This window comes from Erpetoichthys calabaricus, chromosome 8, assembly GCF_900747795.2.
Source record: "Erpetoichthys calabaricus chromosome 8, fErpCal1.3, whole genome shotgun sequence".
Taxonomy (NCBI): Eukaryota; Metazoa; Chordata; class Cladistia; order Polypteriformes; family Polypteridae; genus Erpetoichthys; species Erpetoichthys calabaricus.
The window spans coordinates 128,530,374-128,552,283 of NC_041401.2; the positions used below are offsets into that span (position 1 = coordinate 128,530,374).

The 21,910-nt window shown below is 37.9% G+C and overlaps 1 protein-coding gene across 2 annotated transcripts in view; it reads left to right on the forward strand.

The window, feature by feature from the left end:
• plch2a (phospholipase C, eta 2a) overlaps positions 1–21,910 on the forward strand; it is a 215,978-nt gene that overhangs the window by 139,857 nt on the left and 54,211 nt on the right. Inside the window, exons 10-14 of one of the 2 annotated variants that reach the window (XM_051931361.1) lie at positions 2,505–2,612; positions 8,943–9,101; positions 16,629–16,664; positions 20,548–20,640; positions 21,647–21,747. In XM_051931361.1, the coding sequence (XP_051787321.1) occupies positions 2,505–2,612; positions 8,943–9,101; positions 16,629–16,664; positions 20,548–20,640; positions 21,647–21,747 (497 nt within the window). The remainder of the gene's footprint in view (positions 1–2,504; positions 2,613–8,942; positions 9,102–16,628; positions 16,665–20,547; positions 20,641–21,646; positions 21,748–21,910) is intronic. The other variant, XM_028807472.2, reaches the window with a different exon arrangement.

A 21,910-nucleotide genomic window follows, 5' to 3' on the forward strand; every position in this document is an offset into this window, starting at 1 on the left:
TCTCTAGATTTTGTAATTTCTTGTGTTTAATTTGTGTCTTACTTGTTTTGTTTCTGAAAAATATTGCATAGTTTTCTCCTTGCAAGTATACCTCAGAGATGGACATTGGATTCACTGGAATCAGCAAAAGCGTACAGTCAAATTTGAAGTTTATTTAGCAATCTGAATTAAGAAACAGGAATACAACTACAACATGAGAGAAAGAACAGAATGGGCTGTATATGTTGTCTCAATATGAAGATTACTTATGGAGTAAGATCACTGTCAAAAATAACTTAAGTCAAATTTACATTTAACACGTGTCAATTATGCTTTCGCTTCTGAAAGTTATGTTTGCACTTCTGGAAATTACACTTGCTTCTGAAAATTATAAGTACAATTCTCAAGCATGAAGGGACTATGAAAAATATGTCATTGGATGCACGAGGCATTTTCTATCAAGGAAGAAACAATTGATTTTTGTTACTACGCATGTGCCACAAAGGTGGAACGACGGAGTTATTTTGACAATGATCCTACTCCATATATATAGGCTAAAGCTTTGGTCATCGGTTCACTTGCTGCCTTGGTGTTGCATGTTTGTGATCTAATTGGAGGTCTCTGGAACTGGAGTGTTCCCTAGCAGCATTTAGTGAATATCTGTAGGCAATCAGCCCTGGCTGTGACGGTAATCTATCATGAGGGTGCGACATTGGACCCTCTGTTTACTTCAGCTGTGAGTCTTTGGGAGGACTGCCGTAAAGCCTACAGAGATATGGGGAGAAGTGACTGTTTCACTGAAGTTATTCACTTTCAGACAGTTTTTATTTACACAACTTGTGCAAAGAATTTACTTATTCAATGTTAAGAGCCAGTCAAAATATTCAGCAGTATAAAAAGATATTAACATGCGTCACTAAAATGGGCCCTTTATTTGAAAAAAAAAAAATCAGTTTTCCGCATTTTATACCTGATCAGATACAAAGGAGTTACATCAAATTGGAACAACTTAATTTTCAAAGTTTGCTGCAAGACACAGGCTCCTTTGTTAAATGGCAGTTCAGTTTTGCCCAGCTCATTGACAAACTTGGCACACTGTCATATCTTATGAATAAGATATACTCTGATGTTTAATGGGCACAGTAAAGGCATTAGGTGATGTTGGGCAGCCCTCACTTGATGTTTAATAGGCACTGTAGAGGGTTGTACAGTTTTTTGCCACCCTTATTTTCATAGCTTTGAGACAAGATTCCTTTTTTATGTTGCAGTTGAGATTTGTCTGGCCCAACGTGAGTTCATGGGTAAAATTGGCTGGCATACTTGACATATCCAATGAATAGGTTTCACTGTGATGCTCAATTGCCATTGTAAAGGATTAAATGGTACTGGACCACCCTAATTTTAATAACTTTGTGATAAGATGGATGCCTTTTTAAAATTTCAGTTGAGTTTTTCTTGTCCCAACACGATTACATGGGTCATACTGACTAACAAATTTAGCAAATCATAATTCAGTGCCTACCACCCCAACCCCAAATCTATGACCAAGAGTGCCGAAATCTGTAGGTTGGGAACATTCTGCAACATCTTGCTCTCCTGTACACATTTAACAAACATCTGGACATCCAGCTAAGATTTATGTAAAGTTTAAAACACACAGCCGACAATTTAACTTCATGGTCTCACTTTTTATTGTTATTTTGCATGTTGTCATTGCTTAATTAATTTCATTGTGTCAGTTTTATTTTGTTTTTTGCGTTTTGCCCTTTGGAGCCACCGAAAGGGGGCTAAGTATGAAATATGATCGCTGTCAAAAATAACTACAAAATTCTACATTTGTGGCACATGCGTAGTAACAAAAATCAATTGTCCTTTCTTGATAGCGAATGTCTTGTGCGTCCAATGATGTATTTTTGACAGTTTGTTCACAAGTGAGAATTGTACTCATAACTTTCAGAAGTGCAAGCATATTTTTTAGGAGGAATCATAACTTTCAGAAGCACAAGTGTTCATTATTTTGACAGTGATCTTCCTCCTTAATCACTTTTTTAATACAAGTGTAAAATGAAAGATAGTGGAATTCTTTCATGAGGATGGCCATAATCCACTATTAATGCAAGACCATTTTATGATTGGCTCCTTTATACATACAGACTTTTAATATTTCTTGAGAATGATTAATGTTCTTTTGTTGCTGACGTTCTCTCTTGGGATACTGTTGTTATTTTGATTTTATCTTTTTGTAAACTTCCTTATTTTTCTCTTTCTTGTTGTAATTGTTATCTGTTCTTCAAGTCTACCTGTTGAGCGCCTTACATTTTAAAATAATCTCTCATAAAGTGGAGTGATGATAGCCAATCCATTTCACTAATAATCTCTGGGTTTCCTTTGACTTTGATACATGACATTCTGCCATTCCTTTGTAAATAGAATAAATGATTGATAATTGATCAGTAAATACAAAAGTGGCCTCATCTCATTTACATGTGCTAAATCTTATTTTCTGTCTGTTCTTTCAAAAAAAGGGGAAAAAACTGCCTCCTAACATCGATGAGAATGCAGAAGAGGGTGAAGTATCTGATGAAGACAGCGCAGACGAAATAGAAGATGACTGTAAACTAATGAATGGGGACGTACGTGCTCTAGACTTTCTTTTCCAAAATGCATATTCATGTCAGATATTCTTGTAATGTCAATAAAAATTATAGATAATGGGTGCAACATCTATATTTGAAATGTTCATTAAGGCTTATTGATATACAACATGTTTCAAGCTCTGAAACACAGACCAATCACAAAAGAATATTTAAAAAAATTAGTTAAATCCATTTAATGTTGTATTATTTTGCTAGTTAATATGGTAATTTACAATTGTTTTAGACAGTGATGACCTAAAAGAGAAATCAGTCTTGTCACCAACAAATGTTCAATAACCTCCTTAGTGTTACATTTTTTCTTGAAAAAACATTCAACCATTCAACAAAAAAACATTTCATTTTTTGGGTTGAAAAATTACATATTTATTAAATCTGAACTTTCTACTGTAAAACGTGCAAAACACTAAAAGTACCAAGTCAGAAATATAGAAAGCATAATAATACAAATAATAATTATAATGAATAATAAAAAGAATGCTAATACTGTAAATAATGTAAAAATGTGTTTGTGTGGTATATCTTGAAGCACAGTGAAATACACAATCCAGTATCACAGTCGGGACAATGGTAGCATGATTCCTTACAGATTTTCTTTCCAGACTGGTCAGATTTTTAATTGTGCGATTGACACGAGTGTCACTTATGGATTCAAAAAAATCACTTCCTATTTCACTGTCTGTTTCAATTTCACTGCCTGAAGACAGATTCACTTCATCATTGCTCGTATCACTGTCAAGAGCATGCAACACCTGGACTGCTGAAAAACATTTCTTACAAGACGCCATTATGAGGCCAGGAGAAGACTTGTCTGCACTGTTGCCTGGGTTACACTAGAGCCTGCCGTTTATGCAAGACACACCTATATTTTTTCGCTGTTGGCACTTTTACACCCCAAGTAATCCTCAGGTCTAACACTTACATGAGATACTTTTATACAGTTGCCTGAGTGACGCTCGGATCTAATGCCAAGGAGGTTAATGAATGCACTGTTTTTTTTGTTTTGTTTTGTTTTTGTTTTCATACTGCTGTTAAAATCCATATTCATTGTTTTTGTTTATAGTCATGTTTGGATACTGGTTGGATATTAAAATGATATGTAGAAACCTTAAACTAAGACTAGCAGTATCATGAGGATTTTCAAGGGCTAAATGTAAGAGAACTTATTGAGCAGGTAAAAAATGTATGCATTTAAAAGCTCACTTCTAATAATTCAGGAAAGAAGAATGAGCACTTTTTTTAGTAGTGAAGCCTGCATTAAGCTCTTCAAATGGAAGAACAACTCTGGGTCATATTTTCTTTCTAATTAAAAATACTTAAATCTGGGTTGAATTTTCATTGTGAAAAATATTGAAGGACTTAGGTATGCCAGCAGCCATACCACAAGCATTTCAAAACAGGTCATCTAGCTGAAGCTAAGCATGTTTGAGCCCAGCCAGAACTGGGATGGTAGACCAACCAGGAAGAACTTGTGTTGTTGCTAAAAGTTGTTTTTAGCAAGGCCAGAAAGGGATGCTTACCCTGTGGTCTGAATGTGGTTTCCAGTGCCCCAGTGCAGTGACAGGGACTCTGTGCTGTAAAAATGGCATTGTCCTTCGGATAGGACTTGAAGCATGAACAGTGGTAGGACAGTAGATGGGGATAGTGAAGGTTTTGAGGTTAGGACGGCATTGCACTAGGGATCTGTTTTGAGTCCACTGCCTATTGTGGTAGTGATGGAGGTAGTAAACCACAGAAGTGCGTGAAGGTTTACCATAGGAGCTCTTGTTTGCCATGAACTGATGTTGATGGCAAAAAGTGAAATAGAATTGAAAAAGAAAATACTAACATGGAAAGCAAGTTTAGAAGCGAAAGGTCTCAAGGTACAAGTAGGTGCATGGCCTTTCAGATTGTGTGGTAGAGGTGTCTGGGGAAACTTGACTGGGTACAATGAAAAAGATATTAAAAATTTCACTATTTAATATAAGCTTGGCCATTAAAATAATTCATAAAAATAAATTAAACTTTAGAAGCACATGTGAGACTGCACTTTAGAATCTTAATTTGTATTTAACAATGAATCCCAATAAACTACAATTAATTGGATTTTAGTTTTATTTAATATTTATTTTTAGCTGCCCATGTGCACAGGATTTGCATTCTAGGTCCTGAGAATCTAGTTTTACCTTATTAATTCTCATGAAATAGTTACTCCATGCTCAGTATGTTAGGTTAAAGGGTAATTTATTTGATTGCTCACCAACGGGTTGCAGAAAGAGCAGTAAAGTTTTAAACCAAAGTTCCAGACAAAAGGCTTTACATTCAAGAAGCAGCACATCCAAGTAGTTCAAGTTTCAAAGATGCAGGTGTCAAAAAAATACTAGGTCAGTGCTGTTGTAGTCTGAATTTGACTTTTAGCAAATTGTGGCATTTACCAAAATTCAGAAACAGGTGATAAAGTTATTTCTTGAAAATGATTCTACCAATGGAAATGATACAGGAGCAGCCCATGTAATTACAATATTTCAAGATAAATAAATGTGCATAAAAAAGCATAATTGAAAGACCAGATAAATGTATGCATACCTCTTAAATTTCTAAAATAAACTGTTGGGAAATTTTGTGATTAGATTATTAACTAAAAAAAATGACAAATTGTAATTCCGCCGAGCCAGGTATTAGTTGCAGGTAGAGCCTGTGCTATCTTGGTTATCCATGAACAACACTGAGGGACCAGTCACAAATGTACATGTCTCTGGCATCCTTCTCAGTTATGTTTCCCTGCCGATTTTGGAGTAGTGATGGATGACTTGGGTGGAGCTCCCCTTTTCTGGCACTGAGGGAGTTTATTTTAACTAAAATAAAGTTCATATATATATATATATATATATATATATTATATAAATATTATATAAATATATTATATAAATATTATATTATATAAATATATTATATAAATATTATATAAATATATTATATAAATATAAAAAGGATAACTGAATACATAAAGAATATCTGTATTATCTTTGCTCAGATACAAACTTGCAAATGAGATGTAATGTCCATTCAGTTATTTTGTTTTAGAATATGTATCCAAGCAAAACAGTCTCTAACCATCTGATAAAAATTATAGTTCTGATTCAGATGTGCTATTTCAGAGTTCTGTCAAGTTCATTATTTTATGATCTGAGCACATATTTATCAAGCATCTAACAATTGCTTCTAGGAATTGCACTACAAGTCAGACTATTATAAGACTTTAGCCTACCTCAGAGTAGAGCCAATGAGGAATTTGACATGAGAAACATTTATGAAGCGTCCTCCTTGTACTTCCAGTAAAGAGTAGGAGGCCACGTCTGAGAATGAATGCTGTTGTGATTTAACAGCGCCCCTTTCTGCAAATTGCCATTAACGATGACTTTTTTTAGTCTTTTGATATTAACGCTTAAGGCTTCACCACAAAAATAATGGTTAAAATAATTTTCAAAGTAGAAGGAGAAGAGCTGTCCTATGTCTTGGTGAAGTTAGGAGTGGTTTCCTAAATTAAGAAAAATGACAAAATGCTTTTACTCCTACTCCTAAGAATAGGACCAAATTTGTGTCACTCTGAGATTTTTGAGCCAGTTAGGAAAGTTTTGCTACTCTGAGATGCTTGATAATGGTACTGATGTCTTTCCTGTCTTTCTTAATGGTTCCAACTAGTGTGAAAGTTTCTTCTCTTTGGAGTAGCTTTACAGATAGAACTGTGACCATAACTGAAAAAAGATCATCCATAGGGTTGAACAGATGGAGGCTTGAAACACACAAGCATAGGGTATTTTTATCTTTATCTCATTAAAAGTAAAATCTTCTTAGATGATGTTGGCTAGATGTCCCTTTAAGTTTGTCTCTCAGAGCTACTTAAACATAACATAAATGAGGTTAAGTAGGGTTTGGCACTGTAGTTGGCACCTGTGAAAATCTTGTGTACATGTTCCTTAGTAAATTACATGGAGTAGGGGAAGCATACTTTTCTGTGTATTTTGAAATAAATTGAGAAGGTTAGAGGTCATCCTCCGAATGGCATGATTTATTTTTCTTGAATAATAACAAGCTTTCCCTCCCTTTCGGTGCCTAGTAGAGAGATAGTTAAGTATGTTTGCTTCTCTTGTCCTGTTTCTAATTAGCTTTTACTTATAAATATTAATGTTTGCGAGATATATATATGTGTGTGTGTGTGTGTGTGTGTATGTATAATATCTCATACCTTTTGTCATGTTCTGTCGTACCCTTTCTGTCTCTATGCAAGTCTAATTAAACTGGCCACTTCTTGTTATTTCTCTGTCATTCTGCTTAGCTTTTCTTTTAAACCTTACTAACTGTAGAATGTTTCTCACTGTCTCACTCTGTTTTTCTTTCTTTATCTTGTGTTACATGCTGGGTATACAGTGTAAGGTATTGTATTCTGTTGAGGAATGCTGCTGCCAAGTCATCCCCCCATTCCCTCTGTAGTTCTTCTGAGGCCGGAACCCTGCACAGTGCTGAGGTGTTTATACTGCTGAGAGTGTGTCCGCCTTAAGCCATAAAGGCTTGTGTCTTGTCACACGCCTCAGTACTGTCTGGCACCATCTTCAGAACTGATCCTTATCAGGATTACACACATTTATTATTTATATGCATCATAGTTATTATCATATATTTATTAGAGGAGTTTGTGTATTTTTTCCTCATAAACTGCTTCATGAAAGTAACAAACACTGCTACCTAAAATGACCACACAGGGTTGCCAACAGAAGATTAAAGCAAGCCTTATTTGTACTTGTGTTTTATAATAAAACATCTGTAATTTGCAATGAAATCTACTGTACTGTATAAAGGCTGATAAGGTTTGTTGTGTCATACAAAAGTGAATTCTGTATTGCTAAAACCACTAGTGCATACAAGGAAGAATGACTTACAGTAAAACTTTCTTTTGCACTCTTGGAAGGCTCACGTGTTTTCTAACGCTGATACATATTAAAGAAGAGAGTATTTAGAGTATACATTTTAATCCACAAATAGTCTTTGAGAATGATTACAAAATGTGTCTTCAGCTCAAGAATTCTCTAAACTTTGTTTGCAAAGGAATGATCAGAAATAACTGTATTTTAACATTTTATTGTTTACTATGCAGTATGAAACTGGTGTTTTCTCAAAATACTTTTCAATTAAGTTGGCAACCCTGAGTCAAATGTAATGTTAATTTAACAAATCATATAGTAGGTCATTTAACTTTTTCCCAATAAATTTTGGCTTCATTTTCTTTTGTTATACATATGTCATTAGTCATTAAACAAAGGATGGAAAAGTTTGTCTAGTTTGTTTGCATGATTTTAAGTCAAAAGGTCTGCCACAAAGTTAGAGCGCTGTTTTATTCAGTTGTATTGTGATTTTTTTTTTTTTTTTTAGTTTTATCTGACGTAATTTTTGAATTTGTTTCTTACCGGTTTCTGAAACATTAGCACCACCTAGTATTAAAATATGTGAACATGCATTTAAAGAAAAAGGTCAAGTTTCAGAGGCTGAAGAACAATTCCTTTGAGAGTAGATGTTAAACCTGAGCTAATCTCCTCCAATTAGCATGCTGATTTCCCTTTTGTGAACGTAATAAGTTCACTTTGGGGGAGTGAGTCTTAATGTTATACTCGCGTCAGCTTGAAGCTTTATTAGACTGTGTCTTTCACATCCATATTAAAATCCAATAGTATAAGCATGTATTGGAAACATTTTCGACTTTGAGTCATGTCTAAGGTGTACTCATAGCTAATCTGAATTTTTCGCTTGATGCGAATTTAAAAAAATAATCATGAATGAGTCTTTTTTTGTGTGTGTGTGTTTACTGAAAAACTAAATACAAAATAATTAAATATCTCCCCTCAAAATTTAAAAACAAGAGTAAACTTACATGTAATAATTTTGTACTGTATGTCACTTTGAAGAAAATTTTCACTATAATTCTTTTGGGCGGTAATATTACACTTTAGCGTTTATTAAATGCTGTGTATGAATTATCAGCTTGTAATATGCACTAATGTTAATGTATAATACATTTTTATTTTAATGGAATTGCTTTTCTGTTGCACATGTTTGTTTTTGCATTTCCTGTAGGAATGCAGCACTAATACTTATTTGCATGCAAGGCCATCCCTGCATGCTTCTGCAAGTTTTTGTTCAATTTGCATCCCTTTTTTTAAAATAGTAAATATTTTTATTTTATTTAGCATTGTATGGTGATAGGGTTGATGCCTTGTGACTGGGTAGCCTGTTAGTGTATTTATTTCCCAACTCACACTTGTATGTCTCTGCGTGCAGACATCTATAAACAGGAAACAGGTGGAAAATGTGGCAAAAAAGAAACTGGACACCTTGATGAAAGAATCAAAAATTCGGGATTGTGAGGACCCTGACAGCTTCACCATTACGGCCCTGCCGTCGTCAGGGAAGCTGAATGAGAAGGTTGCTCTAACAAAGGTACTTTTGTTTGCGCTTGCTGTTTGTTCCATCTGAATGAAGCTAACAATGGGCATAGATGATGGGAGCCTTCACATTTGTCTCATGTGTAGAGAACCAGCTGTGAATTGCCTTTATTACACAAAACAAAGTGAAATGTTTAGTCTCTTGTTGTAATGCTACCCAAATGCAAGGGATGATCAAAAAGTTTTGAGCCTTACCTATTAAAAGAATGCTTAGTAAAAACAAACATTTTATTTTTCACCACAATCTGCTATGATCATTAAATCACTTTTTTAAACATTAACAAAACCTTTTTTAAGCCACTCAGATGAAGTGTTTTGTTTTTCTTATGCGAGCAGTAGATACCTGGAACTATAGTGGGCATGGCATCTCTTCAAGTCTACAGTTTCACAGAACAGCCACTGCCAAGCTGTGTGGGAAGCATTGCCATGAAGTACACCAGGAGCTGTTCACAGCTTTGTGCGCTGTTTTTTTTCTGATTGACTTCCACAAACTCCAACTCAAATCAACATAATATTGTCTGGTTCTTGTGGCCTTTTGAGGCATGTAAAAATATAAAATATGCCATCAACATCAAAATTAATTGTTCATATGATCTGGCCAGCACTGGCTTGTAATTTGAATTTCTCTGGTAATTTAGAATCAACATGCTTCCGTTCTTTGGATGGTAAGAGTAATGAAGCCATGTTTCATTCCCATTTATGAAGCGCTTTTTAAATTTCTCCCAGTCCAATTTCATTAACTTGTAATTTTCATTACACTCTTAAATGCAGCAGTGGTTCAATTCAAGTGTCAACATTCTGGGCACGCAGATCTTGCTAATGTATAATTATTCCTGAAGAATGGATTCAGCTGACCATAACAAATCGCAATGGTGTCTGCTAAAGGCTATGTGACATTTCATGACTCTTCCAGTGATTTTCAGTTGTGGTCTTAATATACATAATCTTATCGAGTTTTATGTGGTCGGTGGCAAGCTCTAATGAAAACTGGTCATGTAATATGACCTGCTCAGTGACTCACTGCAACTAGTATTGGGGGGGGGGGGAATAATTGGGGCTGTTGGTGAATTAGAGCTGGCAACCAATGAATGCATATGCGGAAGTACAGTTTATATAATGTGACAGGGAGGAATAAGGAAAACAAGTGTTTTAGACACCACAAACAGAAGAGAAACTAGACTAATATGTTGTGTTTTAAATGCTGATACAGAATGGAAAAAAAGCGCAGAGACTGCTCTTGAACTCACCCTCTTGTTGACCATTCATACAATTCCGGCTCCATCAGGCAGCCCATTATTGTCTGTCACAAAAAGGGGAGGCAAGCACAAGTGCACTGAGGTTGGCACTCAGTTTGTAAATTAGACATGGCCAGAGATTTTCAGTTTGCTTAAGTTGATATAGCCCAAGATCTGCAACTGTGGTCAGCACTTATGAAATATCTTGCAACCTGAAGTTGTGACATCTGCTCAATGTATACATCATCACACTTTGATTCTTCATTACAATTCACTCCAAGGTGGCAACATTTATTCAGTTTTTGATGTCAAAGGTTGGTCATCTAGTCCTTGGATCATTTTGATCAGATGCCCTATAATGAAGAAATTCTACAGACCATCTCTTGCTTGTGACATATGCAGAGGAATGGTGCATATTAATGTGGAAAAAACAAGTTTTTACTTTTTGTTTAGCAAGTGAAAAAAAGATATTTGATTAAGAGAAAGGAAGAGAATGCAAAACAAAACTTGTAGTGACGTATAATGGATAGTAACCCAAAATTGGATCATTCTGTTATCCTTTTTTTTCCCCCAAAGTATATATACAGTATATTAAAAATGAAAAGGTCAGAAGTATATCCAGTCACAGTCCCCTTATATACAGAAAGTATATAACAAAACAAATTTACAATGTTTTGCAAATTTACTAAAAAAAACTAAAACCATCCCATTGACAAAAGAATTCGGATCCTTTGTTATGACACTTGGAAATTCGGCTCTGGTCTGTCCAATTCTTTTGATCATCATTGAGATGTATTTACACCTTGTCTGGTGTTCGTCAGTTGTTAATTGCATGGATTGGATGTGATTAGGAAAGACATACACCAGTCTGTGTAAGGTCCCAAAGTTGACAATGTGTATCAGAGTAAAAACCAAGTTATGAGGTCAAAGAAACTGCCTACAGAGATCAGAGACAGGATTTTTGTCAAGGCACAGATCTAGTCAAGGCTACAACAAAGTTCCTGCTGCATTGAAAGTTCCCAAGAGCACAGTTTCCTTCATAATTCTTAAATGTAGAAAGTTTAGAACAACCACTACTTTTCTTAGAGCTAGTCACCCAGACAATCTAAGCTGTCGCAGAGAAGGGCCATAGTAAAAGAGGTGACCAAGAACCAGTGGTTACTCTGACTAAGCATCAGAGAACCTGTGTAGCGATGGAAGAAACTTCCAGAAGGACAACCATCACTGCAATTCTCTACCAATCTGATATTTATGACAAAATAGCCAGACAGAAGCTTCTGCTCAATGGAAGTCATATATGGAAGCCCACTTGGAGTTTTCGTAAAGCCACCTAAAGGACTCTGAAACTGTGAGAAAGAAGATTCCCAGGTGTGATGAAACCAAGATTAGCATCCTGTCTGGAGGGACCCAGGCACTGTTCCATCACCTGTGTAATACCATTCCAACGGTAAAGCATGGTGGTGGCAACATCATGTTGTGAGGCTGTGTTTCAGCTGCATGGTCAGGGACACTAGATAGGATTGACGGAACACCGAATAGAGCAAAGTACAAAGATACTGTTAATGAAAGCCTGCCCCAGAGCGCACTGGTTATCAAAATAAGCTGAAGGATCACGTTCCAACAGGACAGTGACCCCTTAGCACTGACAACAATCTGTGGTCACTTACAAAATCGGTACCATTGTATAGGGTAACACCTTTCATGATCAGGCTCAAATGTTTTTGATCTCCCCTAATATATCTTTGCCAGCGGTGTATTTTCCAAAAATAAGATTTCTCAAAAGTTATCTATCTTGCCATTTGTGGAATTCTGTACCAGGGTGCAGATAAGCTGATAGTCTTGTATATTTAAATTTGGCAGTACAGGCAAAATGGAAAAAGACTGCTTTCTTAAATTATTTTGATGTACATATTGCTTGTAGCTCTTATGTTTCCAATCCACTCAGTTTTTGTGGTCCATGTCTTTATCCGTCTTTGAGAATTCCTATTTTTGTGTTGACCATAAAATTGAAAAATACATTTTTGCATGACAGAGACTTAATTGTTCTCAGCAGTGTCCAGGACAAATATAAAAATGTGAACAGCATAACAATGTTAACTAACACAACTTTTTTATGGTATTTGTTAAAATTCTGAGCAGTATACTTATGAAGAATCTTTGGTTATTGCATGTCCCCATTTGTCTTCACCGTGTAATTAGTTGAAGAATTAGTAAATAGTGTAATATTCTTTGCTTGAATGAATGGGTACTTGTAAAAAATCCTGAGGTTGAGATAACTGCTATTTCATTGGTATTTGTCTGTATCTTCATAATGTGCCTCCTTTTCAGTTGTTTCTCATCATCTTTGTGTGTCGTTCTTGTCAGTATCATAATATGATTCTGGCAAGGACTGCTTTGTATTGGATCTCTAATATTAATAGTATATGATTAATTTACTACATCTCATCTCTCATCAAATCTCTCTAATGAACTGAGTTTACATTTCTCTCCACAAGGCATTTAACATTTCAGAGAGTACAATTTACCTAGATTGCTATATCCTTTGTTTTGTCCGTTCATTCAGTTTTTCACAAGGCAATATGACCAGGTATGTCCAAACTATGTTCCAAAGTACTATACGGTACAGTGACTTACTTGTTTTTGAAATTTGAAACTGTGTAGATCAAAGTTGGAAAAAATTATTTTAGATAAGGCATTTGAAGAGCTTCCATGGTTTTAAAAATCAAGAACACACATAAATGTCCATGTTCGAATATCACTCATTTTGTATGCACAAGTTACATTTTATAAAGGTCTCATCTAAAATGCTTGAAGGTGATTTAATTTAGCCTGTTAGTTTCATGGTTATTTGTTTTTATAATTGTCTTTTTTTCAAATCAGTGTCAGCACTCCACTCGAATAAGCATCTGCAGACTAGAGTGCCAGTATAGGCAAATTTTGTATATTCCTGGTCATAGGATCCATCCATCCATCCATTGTCTCCCGCTTATCCGAGGTCGGGTCGCGGGGGCAGCAGCTTGAGCAGAGATGCCCAGACTTCCCTCTCCCCGGCCACTTCTTCTAGCTCTTCCGGGAGAATCCCAAGGCGTTCCCAGGCCAGTCGAGAGACATAGTCCCTCCAGCGTGTCCTGGGTCTTCCCCGGGGCCTCCTCCCGGTTGGACGTGCCCGGAACACCTCACCAGGGAGGCGTCCAGGAGGCATCCTGATCAGATGCCCGAGCCACCTCATCTGACTCCTCTCGATGCGGAGGAGCAGCGGCTCTACTCTGAGCCCCTCCCGGATGACTGAGCTTCTCACCCTATCTTTAAGGGAAAGCCCAGACACCCTGCGGAGGAAACTCATTTCAGCCGCTTGTATTCGCGATCTCGTTCTTTGGGTCACTACCCATAGCTCATGACCATAGGTGAGGGTAGGAACATAGATCGACTGGTAAATTGAGAGCTTCGCCTTGCGGCTCAGCTCCTTTTTCACCACGACAGACCGATGCAATGCCCGCATTACTGCGGATGCCGCACCGATCCGCCTGTCGATCTCACGCTCCATTCTTCCCTCACTCGTGAACAAGACCCCGAGATACTTGAACTCCTCCACTTGGGGCAGGATCTCGCTACCAACCCTGAGAGGGCCCTCCACCCTTTTCCGGCTGAGGACCATGGTCTCGGATTTGGAGGTGCTGATTCTCATCCCAGCCGCTTCACACTCGGCTGCGAACCGATCCAGAGAGAGCTGAAGATCACGGCCTGATGAAGCAAACAGGACAACATCATCTGCAAAAAGCAGTGACCCAATCCTGAGCCCACCAAACCGGACCCCCTCAACACCCTGGCTGCGCCTAGAAATTCTGTCCATAAAAGTTATGAACAGAATCGGTGACAAAGGGCAGCCCTGGCGGAGTCCAACTCTCACTGGAAACGGGTTCGACTTACTGCCGGCAATGCGGACCAAGCTCTGGCACCGATCGTACAGGGACTGAACAGCCCTTATCAGGGGGGCCGGTACCCCATACTCTCGGAGTACCCCCCACAGGATTCCCTGAGGGACACGGTCGAATGCCTTTTCTAAGTCCACAAAACACATGTAGACTGGTTGGGCAAACTCCCATGCACCCTCCAGGACCCTGCTAAGGGTATAGAGCTGGTCCACTGTTCCGCGACCAGGACGAAAACCACACTGTTCCTCCTGAATCCGAGGCTCGACTATCCGACGGACCCTCCTCTCCAGGACCCCTGAATAGACTTTTCCAGGGAGGCTGAGGAGTGTGATCCCTCTGTAGTTGGAACACACCCTCCGATCCCCCTTCTTAAAGAGGGGGACCACCACCCCGGTCTGCCAATCCAGAGGCACTGTCCCTGATGTCCATGCGATGTTGCAGAGGCGTGTCAGCCAAGACAGTCCTACAACATCCAGAGCCTTGAGGAACTCCGGGCGTATCTCATCCACCCCCGGGGCCCTGCCACCAAGGAGTTCTTTGACCACCTCGGTGACCTCAGTCCCAGAGATGGGGGAGCCCACCTCTGAGTCCCCAGGCTCTGCTTCCTCATTGGAAGGCATGTTAATGGGATTGAGGAGGTCTTCGAAGTATTCCCCCCACCGACCCACAACGTCCCGAGTCGAGGTCAGCAGCGCACCATCCCCACCATATACAGTGTTGACACTGCACTGCTTCCCCTTCCTGAGACGCCGGATGGTGGACCAGAATCTCCTCGAAGCCGTCCGAAAGTCATTCTCCATGGCCTCCCCAAACTCCTCCCACGCCCGAGTTTTTGCCTCAGCAACCACCAAAGCCGCATTCCGCTTGGCCTGCCGGTACCTATCAGCTGCCTCCGGGGTCCCACAGGACAAAAGGGTCCTGTAGGACTCCTTCTTCAGCTTGACGGCATCCTTCACCGCCGGTGTCCACCAGCGGGTTCGGGGATTGCCGCCACGACAGGCACCGACCACCTTATGGCCATAGCTCCGGTCAGCTGCCTCAACAATAGAGGCACGGAACATGGCCCATTCGGACTCAATGTCCCCCACCTCCCTCGGGATGTGGTCGAAGTTCTGCCGGAGGTGGGAGTTGAAGCTACTTCTGACAGGGGGCTCTGCCAGACGTTCCCAGCAGACCCTCACAACACGTTTGGGCCTACCACGCCTGACCGGCATCCTCCCCCACCATCGAAGCCAACTCACCACCAGGTGGTGATCAGTTGACAGCTCCGCCCCTCTCTTCACCCGAGTGTCCAAGACATGTGGCCGCAAGTCCGACGACACGACCACAAAGTCGATCATCGAACTGAGGCCTAGGGTGTCCTGGTGCCAAGTGCACATATGAACACCCCTATGCTTGAACATGGTGTTCGTTATGGACAATCCGTGACGAGCACAGAAGTCCAATAACAAAACACCGCTCAGGTTCAGATCAGGGGGGCCATTCCTCCCAATCACGCCCTTCCAGGTCTCACTGTCATTGCCCACGTGAGCATTGAAAGTCTCCCAGCAGAACGAGGGAGTCCCCAGAAGGTATGCCCTCTAGCACCCCCTCCAGGGACTCCAAAAAGGGTGGGTACTCCGAACTGCTGTTCGGTGCATACGCACAAACAACAGTTAGGACCCGTCCCCCCACCCGAAGGCGAAGGGAGGCTACCCTCTCGTCCACCGGGGTAAACCCCAATGTACAGGCTCCAAGTTGGGGGGCAATAAGTATACCCACACCTGCTCGGCGCCTCTCACCGGGGGCAACTCCAGAGTGGTAGAGAGTCCAGCCCCTCTCAAGGAGATTGGTTCCAGAGTCCAAGCTGTGCGTCGAGGTGAGTCCGACTATATCTAGCCGGAACCTCTCAACTTCGCGCACTAGCTCAGGCTCCTTCCCCTTCAGAGAGGTGACATTCCACGTCCCAAGAGCCAGTTTCTGTAGCCGAGGATCGGACCGCCAAGGTCCCCGCCTTCGGCCACCACCCAACTCACACTGCACCCGACCTCCTTGGCCCCTCCCCTAGGTGGTGAGCCCATGGGAAGGGGGACCCACGTTGCCTCTTCGGGCTGTGTCCGGCCGAGCCCCACCTCCAGGCCTGGCTCCAGAGTGGGGCCCCGGTGACCCGCGTCCGGGCAAGGGAAAACGTCGTCCAAAATTGTTTTTCTTCATTGGATGCCATGTTTTTTTTTTTTTTCTTCTTCTTTTTTAAAACTGTCCATGGTTGGTTCTTCATTGCAATAACTTCATCTTTAGCATTTTGTATACCTTAGAATCATAAAGTATGGTTCCCACTCTGAATTGAATTTAATAGCTTGTTTCTTCTTTTTATAGCAGAAAAGTAGCCCATCCGCTGGGGATAAGCGAGTGGTGAGTTCCAGTTTCTTATTTTGAAAGCATGTTGTTCAGTAATTGATTTTTCTTTTTTACTTTATGTCGCTATAAAGTGTAGCTCTAACACTTTGGCAATCCTAGTCAAAAAGATTATGAAATAAGTGAATTAAGAGGAACTCTTTATAAAATAACATTTCTATTTGTTTGTTGCCTTTTTAACATTTTTTTCCGTATTATTAGTTTTATATGTTCATAACCTAACATGACAGAACAGGAAAAGTAAAAATATAACCTTGCATGGGTGATGCATTTGTTTTCATAAGTAAAATGCAGATGTATCGCCCACAGATGCATGGCTCAAAACAGGCGGGAAAGAAGTGGAATATTAAAATACTTCAAAGAATTAAAGCATGTAGCTTGACTTTAAAGCTGATACAGGTTCTTGAAACAAATACTTGTCCTGCATTTATTAGTGGTATATCACCAGAACAGAAAGAAATTGAAACATGTGACTGTTTATTGTCCAACAAGGCAGTATACATATGTTTAAGAAATTGTCTTAGATAATCAGTAGTAATAATAATAATAATTCATTACATTTATATAGCGCTCTTCTCAGTACTCAAAGCGCTATCCACACAGGGAGGAACCGGGAAGTGAACCCACAATCTAGATTGTGTTAGCTGTACTCTCTCATTATCATATTCACAATTTGTTTACAATTCATAAATTAATAGAACAAGTAATCTAGCTTTCTTTCTATTCCTGTCTTCTGTCAGTAATTGAGTATTCTGGGCTATGACCAGTTCTGCAAAAACTACCATACAGTCTTTTCTGATGCAATCTTATATCTGACTTTCAGCTTTATCTTGCAGAAGGTTCTTGTTTTGCAGTCAAAACATTTTGTTTAAAATCATTCTCATATAGTGTCTGAGATTGAGTCTTTATTAAATACATCAGAAATAGTTTTGTGTGTGTATAAAATGCAGGAAAAATGTAGATGTAAATATAAAAATATCAGGCATATACATATGAATTAAGGTAGCATAAAATAAGCTGAAACAAAATATACAATGACAAAATAGTTGCATTGGAGAATGACCTGTTGGAAAAATTTACAAATGTAAGTAATGTAAAGATTGCTCAAGAATTTAGAAAAACAACAAATATTATTCTTTTGTAAACACATTGGGGTCTGTCTCTACAATTTATGAAACTTGTTTTATAACTTTCCTGTGTCCTAATTTATTGTAAAGTGTGTATTGAAATGATTGAGTTGGTACTAAACTTTATATGTATTGACTCTATTGCATTAAAATGTATTTGAGTGTATTTCATTATACTGTATAAAAATATGAAAATGTGTCTGCTGCACAGTGCTTACTGTCTATAAATTAGTAAGAAATTTCCATTCTTCAAATTAACTCATTTCTTTTTAAAATGAGTTAACAGTGGCATAAAATGTTTGTTTGCAAAAGTCCTTTGTTATGTAGGTTGAAAAGCTAAGAATTTATGCAAAGCTGTATGTCTTTAAGAAAAAAAGACTTTGCAGAGTACTTTCCTTCATCTGATTCACCCAAACATCAGAGTATTAAACATTTTAGTAAGTACTGTATCTATATACTGTATTCATAACTTTATTGACAGTGCAGAAGTGTGTTCTTCACTACAAAAAGCCATGAAATAGACATACAGATAAATTTAAGTAAAACCAATTCTGTCAGTACAGTATATTCCAGATGTAGAAAACTTTATCTGGATTTCTGTGTATGTGGTGTATGAGGAAAATAAAATTTCCATTCACAGAATCCAAGTACAGTCTATTTAGTTATATTCTGAAGACTTGAAGTCTAATGTTCAATGTATTGAAAAAGATTAAATAACAGATTTATGAAACGGATTCCTCACATTCTTAGACATCCTTTCAGATAAGAAAACAGTAGAGATTTCTCCATTGTATAAAATGCAAACAGAAGGGGGGGGGGGGGGGGACAATTCAGATGTACTATAGAAGCAAGATTTTATTAACTTATTTATGAAGAGCTACATTTGCATCCTCATTCCCCTTTTTACTTTTTTGACAAATTGATTGGTCAAATTCATTTTAGGAGACTAAGAGCAATGGTTCGGGATTAATTTATTTCAGTAGACTTTGGGGTTTTGTTTAAAGTTTAAAGGTTTTCACAGTTGTACAATTAGTATTATACGGTATATCTATCAAGTTAAAACTATAACCTGTACCATTTATTTATATTTTGAATAACTGTTTTTCTCCTATATTTTTTCTGACTGCCATTGGAGTGCCCTGTCCTAGTTTAGCGTACCATAGACCATTCCTCTTTATATCAAATCTGCAAAAAATTGGATCAATCACATTACATGCTTTAATGTATCTATAGCAAAGGGAGTTTGTGGATTTCAAAAGTCATTGTTTTAATGTCTTAACAAGCAATCCTAGCCTACATTCTACTACATGAATCATCTAACTTAGATCTGTATCGATTCTTTTTCATCTTTATTTTACTCTGGTCTTTTCTAACTGCTTCTGTTTTGATTGTTGTTTATTTTTTACCTTGTTGTAGATTTCACATACAGCATTTGATTTGCATACATTTTGATATTGGTGGTAGGTGTCACTTTCTCAGAAGATAAATTTATATAGCTGGAAATAATGCCAAAGTGATCACTTATATCATTTATTTTATACAACTAAAGCAGACCAATGTATGAAATTTGTTGCAACAGTCTAAACTACTTTTGTTTTAGGCTTTTCAGTAGTAATTACAATAACAATAAATATGATTTGATCCTAATTAGGAGGTCTACAGAATACTTGATATCATCATTTATGATACCACAAAGATTAGTATTTTTTGTAATATAATTCCCTGGAGGAAAAGGACTGTTTTTAAAAACTGTCCATTAAAATTTGCACACATTTACTAATAATTATCTTGTGGTTCATCTCAACCTATGTATATAAATATATTAAATATAAATATATTAAAAGTTAAAATATAACTTTTAAATGTATTAAAAGTTTTTAAAAAAATCTAAACTTTTTTTACATTTTTCAGAATTAGATCTTCCTACAGACTAATGTTCAAAATGAAAAAATAATGAAAAATAATTGGTTAATTAGCAGTTAAATTGCAAAATGTTCCAAGAACTGTTCAGATCCCAGTACTTGTTTAGCCATAATTTCCTTTGCAGTGTTAAAATTGCCTTACCATTGACCTCTGCTTATGCACCATTTAAACCATTGCCACATTTTCCCAAAGAAAACTCTAGTGTGTTTTTGGAATCATTGAATATATAGTGGATCTGGAAGGACAAGCATAGAAACATAGACTAAAGAAAGTCTGAGATAAAGTGACCACATCATGGACTGAGAGAACAGTTAACAAGCTCACTAATAAAGATATGAAAGCTGCATCATATTGCCCAGACACTGACTAGAAAAGATATATTGAACTATGCAAACTAGAAGCCTTAGAGGTCAACTCCACCTTGGAATGGCTTATGGAGTTCAGTGGCTATGAGTAAACTAAAAATACATCAATCAGGTATACTGTATCATAAAAAGAAAAAATTATAACTATGGATGTTCTCAAAGATTTGACAAGTGTATAGTGGTCTGATGAATCTATACAAAAATTCCAAATATTTGAACAAACTGCTAGAATGTTTTGGGAATTAAGAATGCATTCAGAAGTTATACTGTAAGTTGAATAAATAAATGTATGCTTCGTTGATGTACATGCACTAGAAATCAACAGTTAATCATACTATCTCCTTATGTTCCTAGCGAATCAAAATATTTTTTTTTCTTCCCAGTGGCACCTTTTTTTAAAAAGTGGTAAGTGTTCCTAAATGGAACAGGTAAATCTGTTCAGCATTCATTAGATTGTTCTTTCAGGGCAAAGTGGAAGATGATGCTGAATTAGGAGAGAAGGACAACCTTAACAAGCGCCAGAGCCGGTCATTTATGGGAAATTTCTCAAAGCGCAAGGTAAGTTGACACAATAGTTTTACTTGAAATATTCACATAAAGACTGATATCATTTGGATATTTTGAGATAGGCCCATAAATTTGTAGGAGGACTCATAAGACAAGACAGAGGTGCAATTGCTTTGTTAAATACTGAATGATCATTTCTACTTGCTCTGTCATGTGCCTCTCATATTAAAACCTTTGCAGGCCAAATTGCTGTAGTGTAAACTAGAGAGGAGTGTCATAGTAATTTATAAGAAGTGGTAAAGTCTGAATGGTTGAAAATGGAGTAGCAAAACAAAATTTCTGCTGTCAGTAATTAAACACACAAGGTTGAAAAAAAATGAACTTCTAAACTCATACTCGGTTATTCCCTGTAAACCCCTTGATTATTCTACAAAGAGGATGGCATATGTATTTTTGAAGTACAATAGACATGCATGCTGATGTATATTAGTGGAAATAGATGTGAGAATGATGACAGCATGTAAGAAATAATGGGAAGTGTCAGGGGGTGCTATGTGATAAAAAGAGGCCAAGATGTGTTTAATAGTGATAAGGCCAGTCTTGATGTATGGTGTAGAGATACAGTATGTGCAAAAAAGAAACGTGAAAGAACAGAAAGGAGAAAGCTTGAGGTGGGCTTTGGGGTGGTGGAAGGTTCTCACTTACTGAAGAATAAGGAGATTACAAGGGAGGATATGAATAATTATGATAAATAAGAAAACTACAGGAGCTTGGTTGAGATAGTTTGGGTATGCACTAAATAAAAATAAAGAGGACACAATTGTTAAGGGAGGAACGAAGGCGCAGGTTGAGGGTAGGAGGACTGTGTGGGTAGGGGTATGAGGGAGGGAGAGTTGAAGGTGGAGGATGTAGAGGATATACAAAGATGATATGCACCTTAAGGCCAACCTCTAACAAAGGGTTAGTGTTGGGGAAGAAGAGGGTGACATGTTGGATGATCTTGGAATTAAAATTTTTGTGTATTTTCTGATATATAATTGTGTGTTTATTTCACCAGAAAAAAACTGTGAAACTGAAAAAATCTTCCAGCTTTGAAGATGAGGAAGATGAGTTGGAGACCTCTGTTAGTGCTTCACGGGGAGCAGCACACTACAGCAGGTGACAATTCTGGCTTTTCTAAAGTTGATTTTTTTGCTTGTTTAACACTCAGTACCCCTTGTGAAAAGATCTGCCAGTGAAATATGACCACTTTTGTGTTGTTAGTCAAGAATGGATATGATGCTATTAAAAATGAGAATCTCAAATTTTCCACCCATTTCTA